The sequence below is a fragment of the Triturus cristatus genome, chromosome 1_2 (assembly GCF_964204655.1).
Source record: "Triturus cristatus chromosome 1_2, aTriCri1.1, whole genome shotgun sequence".
Lineage (NCBI taxonomy): Eukaryota > Metazoa > Chordata > Amphibia > Caudata > Salamandridae > Triturus > Triturus cristatus.
Window position 1 is genome coordinate 210478733 of NC_140580.1, and position 17310 is coordinate 210496042.

The 17310-nt window shown below is 49.1% G+C and overlaps 1 protein-coding gene across 3 annotated transcripts in view; it reads right to left on the reverse strand.

Annotated features, from left to right (window-relative positions):
* Nucleotides 1–17310, reverse strand: part of COL13A1 (collagen type XIII alpha 1 chain) — a 583842-nt gene that overhangs the window by 115148 nt on the left and 451384 nt on the right. For all 3 annotated transcript variants that reach the window (XM_085603477.1, XM_085603475.1, XM_085603476.1), the window contains 2 exons: nucleotides 461–505; nucleotides 19–69 (listed from right to left, as the gene is read on the reverse strand). In XM_085603477.1, the coding sequence (XP_085459603.1) occupies nucleotides 19–69; nucleotides 461–505 (96 nt within the window). The remainder of the gene's footprint in view (nucleotides 1–18; nucleotides 70–460; nucleotides 506–17310) is intronic.

The following is a 17310-nucleotide window of genomic DNA, read 5'->3' on the forward strand; positions in this document are numbered from 1 at the left end:
AAAATCAGAATTTCTTACCACAGGTCCTGGAGTTCCATCTTCCCCTGGTGTTCCAGCTGGTCCTACCACCTAAGGACGTTACATGGGGAAAAAGATTTATTGGGGAAAAAATCAAACTGGAGCCTCAAATTGTGTGTTAATGCAGGCCACTAACAGTACTTCATCATTTCATGCATACATGCCTATCACACGATTCCGGAGAGTGTCGAAGGAATAACCTCTACTTTTTTGCGAGGGGTTAAGTGTGCTGCTGCATTCTATATTTATTTTATGAACAATGCTATGTTTCAACCTGAAGCCTAGACTCATTTAAAAAAGAATAAATAGAAAAGAATAACTAGTCCCATAGGACCATTGACATAACAGTGCTCTCATGCAATTATGAAATTGTTAGTGACATGGGAGAGCTCAACAGATTCTCGCATGAAAACAAGCAGACATATGCTGGCTCTTTACCTACCGACTCCCCAGGGCTTCCTCTCTCTCCAGGCTCGCCCTTGTCTCCCTGCAAAGAGAACAACACAATTATAAGAGGGCTCTCACTTCTAGCTTCACATTTCGCCACTTAATAAACAGTAAAAGCATAGAACAAGGGCTAAAACGCGTCAAATGTGTTCGTTGTTTAATGTATGCCACGACGTCTTTGTATGTATGTGTTGCTGTCTTAATAAAGAGGTTTAAGGGAGAGAGCATGTATGTGTTCACCAACGACACTATTTCTATTCCGATAAACTGAAGAATCAGTCCCATGTTGTCATCGGAGAGATGCGAGTAGAGTTCTTGCTGATGCTTCGTGCTCACATGAAAATGAGGTACATTACATTTTGCTGAGGGATCCTGGCTGAAAGGCATAGCATGCATATATATGTAATAATCTGCAATCCATCTGAAAGTTGCAATATTATGTTTTATTTTACATGTACTTGAATCATTTTATTTTTCTACAGCACGGGTGTGTGAATAAATATTTGGGTGTGGCAATGCTGAGAATATCAGGGTAGCAATGGGAATTGTTAACCCCCTTTCACATTCATTGATAACATTGAATATTGATTGAATCCCTAACAAGGCTTAAATTACCGCAAGACATCATACAGTGTTTGTTCAAAAACAGAATCAAACTGTAAGTCAACCAAGATGTGCCCTCTGATTTAGACAATTGACCTTCAATACCCTTTGTTGTATTTCATCAGTTAATGGGTGCAAGGTTGTTACTCCCATAGCCTGCTAGTTTGCTTAAAGACTAAACTGATGGGCTAAATTTTACCCGCAGATGCATACGATACTAATGAGAGACAATCTCTCATGTTCAGTTAATTAAATCCATATTTTAATCACACTTTTCTCTATTAGTGCAAAAAATCTTATTTGTATGACAATGCAATTATCTGTGTTTTAACTACTGTTTTAATACATTTTCCAATGATGCATTTGTGTGTCATTGTATTTCAAACTTCATACATGCCTTCTTCAAGAGAATAACCTGGACTTGAGGCCTACTTGCCAACTCACCTTTTTAAAGTTCTGCTACTGGGTGCTTAACTTGCCCCATGGACTACAACAGTTAGTAGTAAAGTGCTGCACAGTGCAGGAGTGGTGACTCTGCACTGGTTGTATGTATGCCTGGGAGGGGTACAGTACAAGGATAGATCAGTGCTGTACAGTGTGTGCATGGGGAATGATTGTACTGGGTGCATGTATAACTGTGACGAGTACATTACATGAGAGATTTTAAGTGCTGTGCAGTGCATGCATGGTGAATGCACTTACTGGGTGTATGTGTACCTGCGACAATCCCAATACATGAAGGGTTTAGTGTTGTGCAGGCCTGTTTGTGTGCCTGCAAGAGCACAGGCTTCAGTAGTGAGCAGTGAGCGCAGAGTGTATGTGGGAGCTGAATGTATGTATTCCTGTGGTGGCAAAATACATGGCGGTAACAGTACTAGACAGTGTGTGTGCTGTGTACATCAATTAAGTGCAAGTGTGCCTGTAATGGTACATTGCTTGGAGGATCCTGGGTTCCTTTTTTAGAAGCTCAAGCCTGCCTGGTGAAGACGTGAGGAGGTAGAGGGATCCCCTCGGACAGATTTGTGTTTTGCTTTATTTCTTTGAACTGAGTGGGACACAGTGGAAAAGGGAGAAAGATACTCCCCCAATACACTTCAAAGGTTTCTCTTTGATTCAGTGAAAGATCACAAGGAAGAGGCCTGAACACTGCTCAGGAAGGAGATGGGGCTGATAAAGCAATCATAAAGTGTAGGGATCGGAGCCCGGACTTAACCTTTTGATTCACATTTCACTGAGACTCACATCCAGGTGTGAACTCTAGTTATCCCCTTGGTCTGTGTTGTCAAACTATCAGCTTCAGAGTCTCACCTGCTGTGACAGTCGGCTACTTCAGAAGAAGCAGAATCCCAGCATAAGACGTAATAGGCCGAGACCCTAAATCACATTGGTGTCTAGAAACGGACTATAAAAATGGGAGGTTGAGACCTCAAAAATATTCATGTGCCAAGCAGCCAGACTGACTCTTTGAAGAGGGGAAACTCTCCAAGACTTCTGTCTGTGATCAAGACTGGGAACCATGGCCTGCTGGTCTCTCTGAGGGAGGAGGGGATATCACTCATGGAAACAAAGAGCATCTGCTCTGGAGCCGGGAGCACCAGTACCTGCCTGTTTTCCAAGACAAAGGTCCTGTGAGGCGGAAGAGTATTCTAGGAGAGATCCGCTGTGAAGATAGCCGTGGGCAGAGTGACATGCGGGAAGAGTAAAGCCTGTGTGGCACCATTGCAGAGACCCTGTATGCCAGGAGGGGCGACTATAGAAGATACTGCCGGCTGACAAGAGTCAAAGACTGAGCAGAACCTTAGTGGCGGTCCCATATGCCAGGAGGGGCCACCGAGGTATGGACTGCCATGTGGTGAGGGGCAGCTCTTTGTTTGGTAATGTTGCAGCAAGTCCGTATGCCAGAAAGGGCTGCCCATATTAAGAGTGCTGTGAGGATCAGGCCGCCTCCCGAGAGCTGTGAAGTTGTGTGACCCATGAGTCACAAGAAAGCATTGAGGATTTCACCTGACCTGCCCCTGAGAACTGAGGTGGCCGTCGTGGGTGCATCATCACATCACAGATCTGAAGCATTGGAATCCAACGCCCTCACCCGTTGGGGCATGCTGAAAGTACCATGACGGAGGAGCAGCGGAGCGCCTACAATCACTGCCAAAGCTGAACATGTACGCTCAAAGGGGAGCCTGCACTTGCAGGTGCTGCTATGCCTCTTGCGTTCAGCCTACTCACTGAACAGTACTGAAGCCTTGCAAGAGCTGGTGGACTGGGGCACCCACTGATGCATTGCACGCTTCCTCTCTGCTGGAGCGAGCAAGACTGGTTATGGGCCTACCAGGCCCCGGGGGACTCACTTCTAAGAGCTCTGCAGTTCCAATACATTTTTGACTATTTTCCAAGAGTTGGAGTAAACTCTTGAATGAAGGCCTACTAGTGAGCAATTCCCTGGATGCAGTTACCAGTGAATGGGGAATAACCCCAACCACATTACGAAGAGCCGGTGGGATAGAGATTTGGCAGTGAAACACTAGGGCCCTGACCTCAAGGGGAAATGTGTTATTGTTTATAAATGTCATAACTTTTCTTTAAATGTGGAGAGTGAAAAGAAATACATATTTATTTATTTATTTATCTATTATTGGCATTTTAGCATTTACATTGACATTGTAAAGACTGCACAGCAGTGTGCTCAGCATAAGCAGTGCGACTGATGCAGCATATTTATGAACAGTACAGTAAATGAAATGGTTGAGGGTCAAAATAAACCACTGCATCAATGGTAATCTGCTGTAAAAGGTATAGGGTGTATATATGTGGACACACCTTTGCACAGGCGATGTTAGTTGATGAAAAGTGTATTATAGACCAAAACTGATTGCAACTAAAATAAATGTAACAGACCCTCAATCACTGTATATGACAGGGTTAATGCTACAGCAACTGAATTCAGACCAGCGTGAACACAGGAAAGTGTTTAGGGAGTGATGTGGCAGTCGGGCTCCCAACCACCAGCAGATGATATTGTGCAGTTGGGTGAGAGCTCACAAAGAGGGCTAGGAAGATTTTTCTTTTGCTTGCAGACCTCCAAGGAATTTCTCCAGGAGGGTATCCCAACTATCAGAGATAGGGTATTTGTGGAGGCCTCTAGTTTCCTCTCTATGTAAGGCTTTACTCTCCACCTGTGCATTAACTACCATGGATAAGACCCAGGTAGAAAAGTGGGGGTATTTGCCTCCTTCCACTCGTGTGTAAGCATGCGTTTTACTACTATAAGGGCCAGGTCTGTGAAGCATGACAGCCTTGTTTTTCTTGGTTTGAGGTAGCAAACCCAATAAGCACACTTCTCAGTTATATATTGCAGGCCATTCTTCGCGCCAGGTGTGCTGTAACATCCAGCCAGTATCTGACTTGTGACGGGCAGATCCAAAACGTATTTATATAGTCTGCATATTTTTTTGTAAGGACTTAGGTATGTTCTGTGTAAAATATGTAATTGTATTAATTTAAGTGGGCATTGCGGGATAGTAGCGTATGGTAAGTTAATATCACCTGCCATACTCTGTCCGTACAGATGCGACTCAGGTCAGTGTGTTAATGCTGGCACAGCAGTGTGAGGGATATGGCTGCGTGAGTACGCAGAGAGCTGGCCAACCATCAGGTCAGGTGCCAGACCCTCCCTAGTACTTGTAGGTTTTGGATTGTGAGGTGTAGTGGAGGCTCCTGTTGTATGTCTCCCCAACACTGTCCCTGAGACAGGATAAAGGAAGCGTGTAGTAGGAACTGCCCCGGTGGGAGGTCAGCAACAGCAAGGAGATCCAATATGGGTATTAGGGTTCGTCCCGGTACGGATTTCCTACACTATGTGGACCTGCCGCATGCCAGGGGTCCAGTTCCATAAGAGAAGTTGTCACAGTTCCCAGGGACATGCCAAGCAGTGTGAGTGCAGGGGCGTAAGGTGTCACCGAACGGGTGAGAAAAAGGGACCGAAGCAAGCCACTACATGCAGCCCAGGGCAGGAGTGCATGCAGCAGTGGGGTCCTAGCTAGGAGGTGGAAAGCATGAAGTACACGTTCCAAGTCCCATTGGAGCAGGATGGACGCAGTGCATTACAGCTGGCATCCAGCGAATCAGCGCGGCACCCATTGTAGTTGTGAGGCTAGATAATTATGTTCATAGTTAGGTACCCCTTGTCCACCACATTCGGTTGGGAAGGAATATGCTACTTACCAGTATGCATCTGTTCTTGGCATGTAGAGCTGCAGATCTACACACTGTGCATAGATCGCCATCTGGTGTTGGGCCCGGATGTCGCAGTTGTTTTTCTCTTGGAAAGTCTTTGGAAGTCACGAGGTATGTGACTCCTCCTTTGGATCATATTGCACATGGGCTTCGGCTCCATCCTCGGATTGTTTTTCGCCAGCGGGGAAATGATGGAGCTTTGTGAGAAACAGGAAAGATGCCCATGTGTGCTGTATCTAAATAAGATAAAACTGGAACAGATAAAGGTAGCCGGGGAGGCGGGTGGGCGTGTGTAGATCTGCAGTTCTACATGCCAAGAACAGATGCATACTGGTAAGTAGCATATTCCGTTCGAGGCATATGAGCTGCAGATTACACACTGTGCATAGATTGTGTAGCAGTACCCCCTCCTAGCGGCGACCACCAGTATCTGTTGCAGTTGTTTGAAACAGTGTTTTGAGGACAGCCTGGCCCACACTAGCTTGTTGCTTAGTTTGCACATCTACACAATAGTGTTTAGTGAAAGTGTGCGGTGTAGACCATGTAGCTGCTTTGCAGATATCATCTAAGGGGATGTTCCCTAAAAATGCCATGGAAGCCCCTATCTTACGTGTAGAGTGGGCTTTAGGGGGAACAGATAGCGTTTGTTTTGCTTTGTGGTAGCAAATCTGTATGCATTTAACAATCCACCTAGCTTTCCCAGATTTGGAGATGGGGTTGCCTTTGTGTGGTGGTGAGAAAGACACGAATAGTTGTTTGGTGTTGCGAAAAGGTTGTGTTCTCTCGATGTAGTAGAGTAAAGCTCTTTTGACGTCTAGGGTGTGAAGAGCTCTTTCTGCAATGGTTTGTGGCTGCGACAAGAATACGGGCAGTTCCACAGATTGATTGAGGTGAAAGGGAGAAATGACTTTAGGAAGGAATTTTCGAATTAGTGCGGAGAACCACCTTATTATGATGCATTTGCAGAAAAGGTTCTTGAATAGTGAGTGCTTGTATCTCACTGACCCTTCTTAGGGAAGTAATGGCTACAAGGAAAGCTGTTTTACATGTTAAAAATTGAAGCTCGCATTTATGTAGAGGTTCGAATGGAGGCCCCATTAGTCATGTGAGAACGATGTTTAGGTTCCACACCGGTGAGGGTGACACTCTAGGGGAATTATTCTTTCGAGGCCTTCCATGAAGGCTTTTATGGCAGGTACTCTAAAGAGTGATAGATGCTGTCTATTTTGTAGATAGGCTGCTATGGCAGCAAGGTGTAGTCTAATAGACGTGTAGGCTAGGTTGCATCTTTGTAGGTGTAGTAAGTAGCCTATGATGTGTTGGATAGACACATCTAAGGGATTGACATTATTGTTGTGACAATAAATCACAAAACGTTTCCACTTGGCTACGTAGCAAGCTCTAGTGGTAGGTCGTCTAGCTTCTTAAATGACGTTCATACAGTTAGGGGGAAGATTAAGGTAACCAAATTCTAGGATTTCAGGAGCCAGATCGCAAGGTTGAGCTGATCTCTCCATGGTTCTGGGTTAAGAGACGTGGAGAGAGGTGGAATTTTTGGTGCGAACTACGGAGAGTTCCAGCAATGTGGTGTTCCACGGTTGTCTGGCCCAAGTTGGAGCAACTAGGATGAGAGTTAGGGAATGTTGCTGTAGTTTGCGCACCACTAATGGAATGAGTGGGAGAGGCGGAAAAGTGTATGTAAATCTGCCTGACCAGTTCATCCATATCGCATTGCCTTTGGACAATGGGTGTGGGTATCTGGTGGCGAAACTTGGGCATTTGGCATTTTCGTGGGTGGCGAAGAGGTCTATTTGTGGTGCCCCCACGTTTGAAAGAATGGTTGAAGAACTTGTGGATGAAGTTTCCACTCGTGGATTTGTTGAGTTTGACGGCTCAACAGATCTGCAATGGTGTTTTGGACTCCTGGGACATGTTGTGCTAGGAGAAAAATGTTTTGAAGTATGGCCCACCTCCATATGGTCTGTGCTAGCTGAGAGAGCTGCAGAGAGTGTGTGCCGCCCTATTTTTGGATGTAGTACATTGCTGTCATGTTGTTTGTGCGGACTAAGACAGCTTTGCCTGAGACGTGTGTCTGCATGGTGTGATGTAGTAGATGAGCTCCCCAGCCGGAGAGCGATGCGTCCGCTGTTAGAACTATTTGAGGAACCGGCTCTAGGAACGGTCACCCTTTGGAAAGGTTTTTGGTGTTCCACCACTGCAGAGAGCGATGGGCACGACCGTCTACCAACACCAGATCTGTTAGCTGACCTTGAGCCTGGTTCCATTGGCGTGCTAGGCACTCTTGGAGAGGACGCATCTGGAGTCTTGCATGAGGTACTATGAATATGCAAGAGGCCATCATCCCTATAAGTTGCATAAACACTCGGGCTGGAAGAGAGTGTTGAGGTTGAAATTTGGCGCGAAGAGCTTGTATGCTTGCTATCCTGGCAGGGCTGGGGTAGGCTAACGCTTTTGAGGTGTCTATGGTGGCCCCAAGGTATTGTTGTATGTGGGAGGGATGCAGATGGGACTTGGCATAGTTTACTGTGAAGCCCAGGTCGTGAAGTAGTTGGATAGTGGCGTGAGGGTGTTGTACACACTGGTTGTATGAGCTGGCTTTTATAGGCCAGTCATCTAGATATGGGAAGACGTGGATGTGTTGTCTTCTCAGGTGTGCTGCCACTACTGCTAGGCACTTGGTAAACACTTGTGGCGCTGTGGTGACTCCGAAGGGGAGTACTTTGAATTGGTAGTGGTGACCGTCCACTACAAATCTGAGAAACTTCCTGTGAGCGGTGTGAACCGGAATGTGGAAATAGGCGTCCTTGAGGTCTATGGTGGTTAGGAAGTCGTTTTGGGAGAGCAGAGGAAGCACCTGCTGGAGTGTGACCATGTGAAAATGGTCTGAGTGTATGTATTGGTTTAGGTGTCTGAGCTCCAGAATGGGCCTGAGAGAGCCGTCCTTCTTTGATATGAGAAAATATAGGGAGTAAACTCCCTTGTTTTGTTGGTGGGCAGGAACTAGTTCTATTGCATTTATTTGTAGGAGGGAGATTACCTCCTGCTTTAGAAGTGACCAATGTTCCTGTGACATTGGGTGCTGTTTGGGTGGAATGGTTGGGGGGGGTATATGTTAGCTCTAGACAGTAGCCTGATTGGATTATTTGTTGTACCCATCTGTCTGAGGTGATGGTAGCCCAGACAGAAAGGAAATTGTGGAGCCTGCCCCCGACTGGAGTGGAATAGTCTGGGGGAAGTGGAGGGAAGTCACTGGGTGGGGCTGGAGGCAGAGCGGGAGGTGTTGGTTTTGCCTCTGCCTTTGTTGTTGTTACCTCTGTGACTGCCTCTTTGATAACCCCTAGTGAAGGTGGATTGGGTTGGGGTTTTGTAGGAAGTGGAGGCGCTGTCGGAGGAGTAGCCTCTGGTGTTGCTTCTAAAGGAGGAACGGCGAAAGGAGCGCCTGGGAGCTTGTGACTGCAAGACTCCCATAGATTTTGCCGTGTCTGTGTCCTTCTTCATTTGTTCGAGGGCTATAGCGACATTAGGACCAAACAGATGTTTCTCATCAAAGGGGTGATTGAGGATGGAACTTTGAACGTCAGGTTTGAAACCTGAGATGCGTAGCCAAGCATGCCTACGCAGAAGGGTGCTGGTATTTATTGCCCTGGAGGCGGTGTCAGCTGCATCGAGGGCACAATGGATGGAAGTGTTTGTAATGGTTTTACCCTCTTGAATCAATACATTGGCCTTATGTTTTTTATTTGTCAGGGAGGTGTTGCATGATTGACTCCAGCTCATCATAATGTGCCCTGTCATATCTGGCTAGGAGCGCTTGGGTGTTAGCGATACGCCAGATGTTGGCCGCCTGGGACGCCGTCCGTTTGCCAGAGAAGTCTAGGGGTTTAGACTCCTTATCTGGGGGTGGAGCTTCCCCTGATGCCTGGGAATTGGCACGTTTCCTCGCATTGGAGACTACCAGGGAGTCTAGTGGTGCGGGCCTTTAATATAGGGTGGGTCTGTTGGGGCGGCTTTATATTTTTTCTCAATGCGTGGGTTGATGACCCTGGCCCTAACTGGGTCTTTAAAAACCTCTGGTGCGTGCTTAATAACCCCCTTAAGCATCGCCAGGATTGAGGTGGACCTGTGTGCAGTGTCGAATGTATCTAAGAGGAAGTCCTCCTCTACGGGGTCTGTGTGGAGATCAACCCCGTGGTAGCGGGCAGCCCTATGGAGTAGCTGGTTAAAGCCCATGGTGTCCTCTGGGGGGGGGGGGTCTAGAAGGGTAAAGATCGTCCTGCGGGACATTAGGGACGTCTGAGATGTTGTAGTCGTCCCATGGGTCTGGGGAGCCTGTAGGAGTAGGGTCCCCTGTTGGTTGGTTTTCCGCCCCGTCCCCTGTGTCGTAAATAATGTCCTCATCATCATCCTCATCTGGAGATGGCGTGGGAGAATGATGGACTGGGGGAGGAGAAGGAGGAGGAGGAGGTGGAGGAGGAGGTGAAGGAATCCTCAAAGGGGAGGTGGCAAAGTCTCTCCTTTTTAGGTCTTGCCTGGAGTACGCTGCGCGCATGCGCAGTCTCGCTGGCGAGATTTAATGAGATGTGGGTATTTTCTGTAAGGGGCATTAAGCCCCGCCCCTCTTTCCCATTGGCTGGCATCACTGTTTATGCTAAATGGTGGCCAGCCATTTGAAAAGAGGTGTCCGTGACGTATTTGCTTGGCTTTCTGAGCCGTCCCATTCGGACGGCCTCGCCTGCTTTGCGTTCGTCGCAAAACGTTACTTATCTTTATGGGGCCAAACACATGGCCCCATAAAGACAAGAAACCATTTGGCAGGCGAGGCCGGCAGAAAAAGCAGAGCAAATACGTCATGGCGTAATGGCGTCCGCTTGGCTTCTAGGCGTGGTGTTTACTGGGGGCTGGAGTCCCCTCTGGCAGCGGGAGTCAGCTGGCGGCAGAATGAAGCAAGTTGCGGGCTCCAATAAGTACATAAATCACATCAACTAAGAGCTGTTCCTTGTACTGGGGGCCAGGGATACAATCCCTTTCATGGATTACTTAAGCGAGGCAGGTTTTGAGGGCTGGATTACTGGGGTACAATCTTTATCCTGAGTCTCGCAGAGCACATCTACCCTGATCTCCTGACAGGTATCGTAAGAGCCACTAAACAATCAGATCTTGTCTTGTCCGAGTTCAAACTCCAATATCCATGGTCTCCACAGAATCCCTCCCCCGTGTAATCTCAACAATGGTGTCACTATTTAAAGCAAGCCCCAAGGCAATGTCACCGGTAGAGGTTTGCCCCCGTGATCTTTTTACTGCAGGAATATGTGAAACGGCCCCCTCTGCTGTTGTCAGGGAGTAGAGAAACAAAGTGTGCCCCCGTAATGTCACAGGTGCCCCGGCCGCCACCAATCTCGGACCAGGTGCGGTTACTACTAGAAAACCCCTTCCTGGTTACTACAAGACGGTAATAGGGCCTCGGGATGCGTTGAAACTCCGCCACCGCCTCTGCTGTTCATGTCTCTCTCGGGCACCTCCACGCTCCGAGGTTCTCCCCCCCCTTCCCCGCGGGAGCCAACACCACTCCCACCGTCGACGTGAAAAAGGAGGGCCGTTCCGCCCCCCAACCTCTGGCTTCTGCTTCACAGCTACCAGGGTCTCGGACGCCTCCTTGGTAGTAACAGGACTCTCGGTCCAGGGAAAAACACCGCTTCGCAGTTCCCTCTGGCAGGACTGTGTGGGGGAAGGCGCAGTTCCTCAGGGAAGGGGAGAGCACTCCTCACTCTCCCGCAGCTGACGACCTGCTGGGCAAAATTTTAAAGTCGTTTACACCAAGCAGTGAATCGAAGCGGCAAGTCTGTGTGCCCCAGAGTACAGGGGGAGATTAATAGCTGAGATGCGGCGAAACGTCTTTTTAGCAGGAAATATTTTTCGCACTATATTAATCAGACTGACTTATGCATTTTTTACTCAGCTTCTTATGCGGGCCCATGTGAATGTCGAGGTTGCCGACACAAAGCACAATACAAAAACGTTAGTTATTGCATTTACGAAATGTAGGTTTCTGAGCTAACATTGAAAAAAGGTTTAGAGGCAATAAGAGGACTGAAGTAGCATCCGCTCACACCAGGTACCATCCTGGGCTGGTTCTGGGAAAGGGGAAATTTGCTTTTCCTCTCCTAAAAATAAACAAGCATTTGCAATGCAATAGGTCTCGCATTTACGCGAGTTTGAGCTATTGACATTGCAAATGACAATGCCTTTTATGTATCTTTTAAAAACAAAAATAAAAGGCATTGCCATTTGCAATGTTAATAGCTCAAACTCTTGTAGATGCGAGACCTATTCCATTTTTAATGCTTGTTGGTGGTGGAGCTGGTGCAGGCTTGTCCAGTGATCTTATTCTGGTGCTAAGCGACAAATGCCCAGTCTTTGGATCCTTTACGAGTGTTTTTTGCTAATGTTTGGGTCGAAACAGTTAGTCTGTAAGGGGCAGATCCTTCGGTGCCGATGGTGTCGGAGCCGTGGGTTTTTTAGGTATCGATTCAGCACTGGTTCTTGGTTTCGAACCGTGGGGTTTAGCAGTGTCTTTTGACTTCCTCGGTTCCGAGGTGGCTTTCGGCTTCGAGGTTTGGGAGTAGAGGCTCTTCGGCTTCTTGCTCGGCTCCGAGGGTGTTATCGGTGCCGATGAGCCGGTGCCAGTCTTCGGCGCCGAGAGCTTCGGTGTCAAGCTCGGCGCGGACAAGGAAAGGGGCGTTTTCTTTTTCGGTGTTGGTGCCAATGAGGTTTTTCGGCACCGAGGGTAGGCTGGCTCCAGCCCGAGCTGCCTAAAGGCTCGATGGGCTTCTTAACCGGGCCCGGAAGCGAGGTATGGGAAGCAGTCTTTTGGTGCATGCCTAGGCCCGAAGGCGAAAGCGTGACCGAAGCCTTTCCTAATGGCGTGGAGGGGGGTTTAAGGTCAGGGTCGACGTCTGTACTCATGCCCCTCTGTGCCGGAGTGATGTCCTTGACTTCGGAGTCATCAGCTTTGGAGGTGCTGACGAGGCCTTCTTCGGTGTGCTGTTGTTCCGGGACATCGACGCCTTCTGCAAAGATGTCGTCGGGGATTGAAGTCGACAAGTGAGCCATTGTTCTCCTTGCTCGTCGGTCCCGGATCGTCTTCTTCGATCGGAAGGAGGCGCAAGCTGGACAGTCCCTTGCCTCGTGTTCTGGGGAGAGGCAGATGTTGCACACCTACTGGAGATCGGTGTGGGGAACCTTCGACCCACATCGAGGACACTTCTTAAATGGAGTCCTTTCCATCAGCCAGGACTGGAGCCCAGGTAGGCCCGAAGGCCTTCGTCGACGACTGGAATTGAAGACTTAGATTGTTGAGAATCGCGTCGAGTGTTGGAGAACGCGATCGAGACAATACCGTTGGAGGGGGGAGGATTGCACACCGAACAGGAACACTGGAACGGTTCCGAACTGGAGCGCGAAGAACACATTCGAGCCCGATGGCGGAAAAAAACATCTGAGGATGGAGCCGAAGCCCATGCACAATATGATCCAAAGGAGGAGTCACATACCTCGTGACTTCCAAAGACTTTCCAAGAGAAAAACAACTGCAACATCCGGGCCCAACACCAGATGACGATCTATGCACAGTGTGTATTCTGCAGCTCATATGCCTCGAACATAGAGTTTATGGTTTAAGTGTTTTTATTGATTTTGCAATTCAAAAACAGAACCACGTACACATAGCTGTCCTCATATAATGCTGTGGTGTTACCACTGGTCCAAGTGACTGTCTAGCGTAACCCCAACAGTGTGTGCTTAGCTAGTAGATAGCACGTACATGGACTAACAATTAAGCGAAGAAGAAGAGAAAAAAAAAAGAGGAAAAACCCCGGGATCCCCCCTCCCCTTCCCTCTGCCCCCCCTTTCGTGCTCCACGTCCATCACCCAAGCTATGTTAAACCCCCACCCACCCTCTCAGCAGTCCGCCCGTCCTGCCTCTGTAAGGAGCAACAACCAGGGATATCGGGGGCATGTGACTTCTCGGAATTCGGTAGCTAATAGCGACAGAAATGGTTGCCACAACTCGTCATATTTGGTTCCCTCCCCCGCCACGGTGAGTGCCAATTTCTCCATACCAAGGACATGCCACAGACGGTGCAGCAAGCCTGTAAACGTTGGGGTGTTGGCGGTGCGCCAGTATGTAAGTATGTTTTGTGTCACCGACCCTAGTGCAATAGCCATCTGTCTGCCTCTGCGAGATTTTAATGGGTAGGTCAGAGAATTGGGGAGACCTAGTAGTACATAGGCTGGAAAGCATGGTATCTCAGTCTCAAAGTGCTTGTCCACTTCATCCAGCACCTGGGTCCAGTAGGGTTGAACTTGTTCGCACTCCCATAGTAAATGTACCAGGTTGCCCACCTGGCCGCAGCCCCTCCAGCACGTCGCCTCTCGGGAGCGGTCCATTGCATGCAAGCGTTCTGGAGTATAGTACCAATATGTCACAATCTCTGTAAGTGTCTCTGTAAGCCCCATGTGATACGCAGAATGCCTGGCCCTGTAATATATTCCATCCCACTCTTTGTGACTGAGTGTCCTGCCCAACTCTCGCTCCCACCGCTCTCTGCTAGGATTGTGCGTGTATGTGTGGTTGATCTGCAACCGCTTGTAGAGATCGGAGATTAGTTTTTTATCTGACGTGCGCGTGATGAGCCATCTTTCGTAAGGGGAAAGGCACCTGTCTGCTTCGGAGCAGACCTGTGGTTGAAGCGCCGAATGCCTTACTTGTAGATATCTTAGTCTCTCTGTCTCCGGGAGCCCAAATTGCTGCCTCAACTGAGCGAACGAGTTGACCCCCTCAGCGCCATAGACATGATACAGAAAACGGCAACCAGCCGACCTCCAACCTGCAAAAGCTGTCTTATCCATACCAGGGTTGAAATCAGGGTTGTCGGCCAACGGAGTGAGCAGAGACGGGAAGGTTGTGAGTTCATGCTTGATGTTAGTGGCATCCCACACTTCCTGGGGGACCCGTGTGATATACGAGGCATATAGATTAGGGGGCCTATGGGGCTTGCGCAGGAAGGGAATTTCCTGCAAGGTTCGCGCCGCCACTGCCTGCTCCTGAAACAACCAGTGTTTCTCATATTTCCATCTGCTCCATTCCAACAGGTACCGCAATTGAGCCGCATAGAAGTAGAGCTGCCGATCAGGGACTCCAAGCCCTCCGTCTTCCAGAGCAAGCGTCACTAGTGCCCGTCGCATTCGCGGTTTCCGACCGCTCCAGATAAACTGGGCTAAGTCGGATTGCATCTGCCGAATCCACCCGGCAGGCGGCCGTAGAGGTATGGTGCGAAAAAGATAGAGGATCTGTGGTAGAATGGCCATTTTGACTGCTGCAATTTTGCCTAGCCATGATAGGGGGTAGTGTTTCCACCGGCCAAGCTCTTGGCGGATCTTCCGGCACAGTATCGCATAATTAGTATTAACCACTGCAGGGAGGGAGGGAGCCAGCTGAATCCCCAGGTAGGGGATTGTGTCCGTTGCCCATTGGATGGGAAGCAGGGTTTGCAAATATTCCCGGGTGGGACGTGACAAAGATAGGTCTAGGGCCATGGATTTATCAGCGTTCACCTTAAATCCAGCAGCTCGGGCAAAGGCGTCCAGCTCTGCTAGGCAAGCCGGCAGTGCGCTCCTCGGCTCAGCAAGTGATATTAACATGTCATCCGGGTATAAGCTAATCGTGTGGACATAGCCCCCAAATGTGATCCCCTTGACCTCCGGATTCTGCCGCATTCTCTGAGCTAGAGGCTCCATGTAGAGGGCGAAGAGAAGGGGCGACAGCGGGCACCCCTGTCTCATGCCTCTTTCAATATGGAATCGGGAGGATGTATAGCTGTTCACTCGGACCGTAGCTGTGGGAAACTTATAGCAATCAAGTACATACGTGCGAAATTGTTCCCCCATCCCCACTCTTTCTGACACCTGCTCCAAATAGGGCCAGTGCACGCGGTCGAATGCCTTTTCAGCATCGATGGCTAGCATCATGTATTCTCGATACTCGATAAGGTGTAAAATCCGTTTGGTATTATCCGATGTTTGGCGTTCAGGGATAAACCCCGCTTGGTCCGGGTCGATGAGGCCAGGCATATGGGGGCCAAGACGAGTGGCAAGAATCCCTGTGTACAATTTAAAATCTATATTAAGGAGGGATATTGGGCGATATGCTCCTCAGCGAGATCTATTCTTCCTGGGTTTGGGGATCACCGCTATAGAGGCCTCTAAGAGATCACTTAGTATCGCCCCCTGGTCGACACAGGAGTTAAACAGCCGGGTGAGAACCGGGGCGAGCAAGGTGCAAAACTATTTCTAAAAAATAGCGGAGAAGCCGTCCGGACCGGGGGCTTTTCCCAGCTTGAGACGAGATATAGCGGCTATGACCTCCTCCGTCTGAACGTCTCAGTCAAGGTGGTCAGCCTGGGCCTTATTCAGAGCTGGCAGGGTAACAGAATCCAGGACGGCCGTCTCGTCAGAACTTTCTAACGAGGCCCCTGCATAAAGAGTGGCATAAAAGTCGCGAAATGTTTCCGTTATAGCGCCATCATCCGACACGCATGTACCATCCGCTCGGGAGATCTCCTTCACCCCGTGCCATTGACGGACCTCTCTCAATTTATGGGTGAGGAGGCGTCCGCATCTGTCCCCCCCGGCATAGTATGCATGCTTCAGTCGCAGCACCGCAAATTCCGCCCTATCTTGATCAAGTGCTGCTAGTTGGTGGTGCACGGCTTTAAGCTGTCGCCACACCCTCGGGGCTCCCGTCCTCTGGTGCATCTGCTCCAGCTCTCGGGTCTGTTGTGTGAGCTCATCCCTTTTTTGCGCCCACACTCCCTATTGTCAGCCACCGAGACCGCGATGAACTCCCCCCTAATGACTGCTTTTAATGCCGCCCATTGCGTAGCAAGTGTGGTGTCCGGGTTTGCGTTATGTGAAAGGTAGTCACCAATGGAGTGCTGTATATGCTTAACAAGCTGGAGCAGATGCTAAGAAATGGTCCAGTCTAGCATAGGTCTTGTGTGCATTGGAGTAAAATGAGTATTCCCTGTCAAGAGGATGAAAGCTACGCCAGAGGTCGCACAGCCCCAGGTCATGTAAACGTGTAAGCCCCTCGGCTGAGAGTGCCCCCGATTGGTGAGTGCGTTGGCTGGATCTATCCTTACTGTTATCGAAGACCAGGTTCAGGTCGCCCCCTAGAATGATATTGCAATCTGATGTGGCAGTGGCTTCGGCAAGAGAAGAGTGTAAGAACCTTTCCTGGCCTTCATTCGGGGCGTACAGGGAACCAATAGTGAATGTCAGTCCTCCCAAGGCGAAGCGGTATGTCAAGAGCCTCCCCTTAATCTCGGCCACCCTATGCAGGACCTCCCCCCGAAACTTCTGCGCCACCAAGATCACCACCCCAGCTGTTTTAGTAGGGCCAGAGGAGAAGAATTGAGTGGGAAATTTTCAGGACCGAAGACGGTGGCAATCTCTCGCCAGAAGGTGGGTTTCTTGTAGAAGGCAGAGTTCTGCTTGTGAGTTTTCTAGACATGACAAAACTGCCCTGCGCTTCACTGGGTTATTGAGACCCCTTGCATTAAGGGTTAGGATCCTAAGTGTGGTGGGAAGCATGTTTGTTATCTGGTAGGATCTGGTGCGTCAAGGAGGTGACATATATGGCGTCGCCAGCGTGCATGGTGGTCAGCCGACCAAGGTTCGCGCGGGCACAAGGGGTCATTCTAACCCTAGAGGAAAAGTGGACGTTGAGCACCGAATTCCCCCCAAAACATCCCCAAAGAAACCCAGCATAAAGAACAATCTACAACAATAACTAAGAACCCATAGACCATCACTTGTCGGTGATTGGTGAAAAGGCATTGGGGTAGGTCCACCACCGGTGAAGAAGAAGCCCCCCTCCCGCCAACGATCTGGACATTAGTAAAGCAGTCAATCGGTTACAAATAGCGTCTA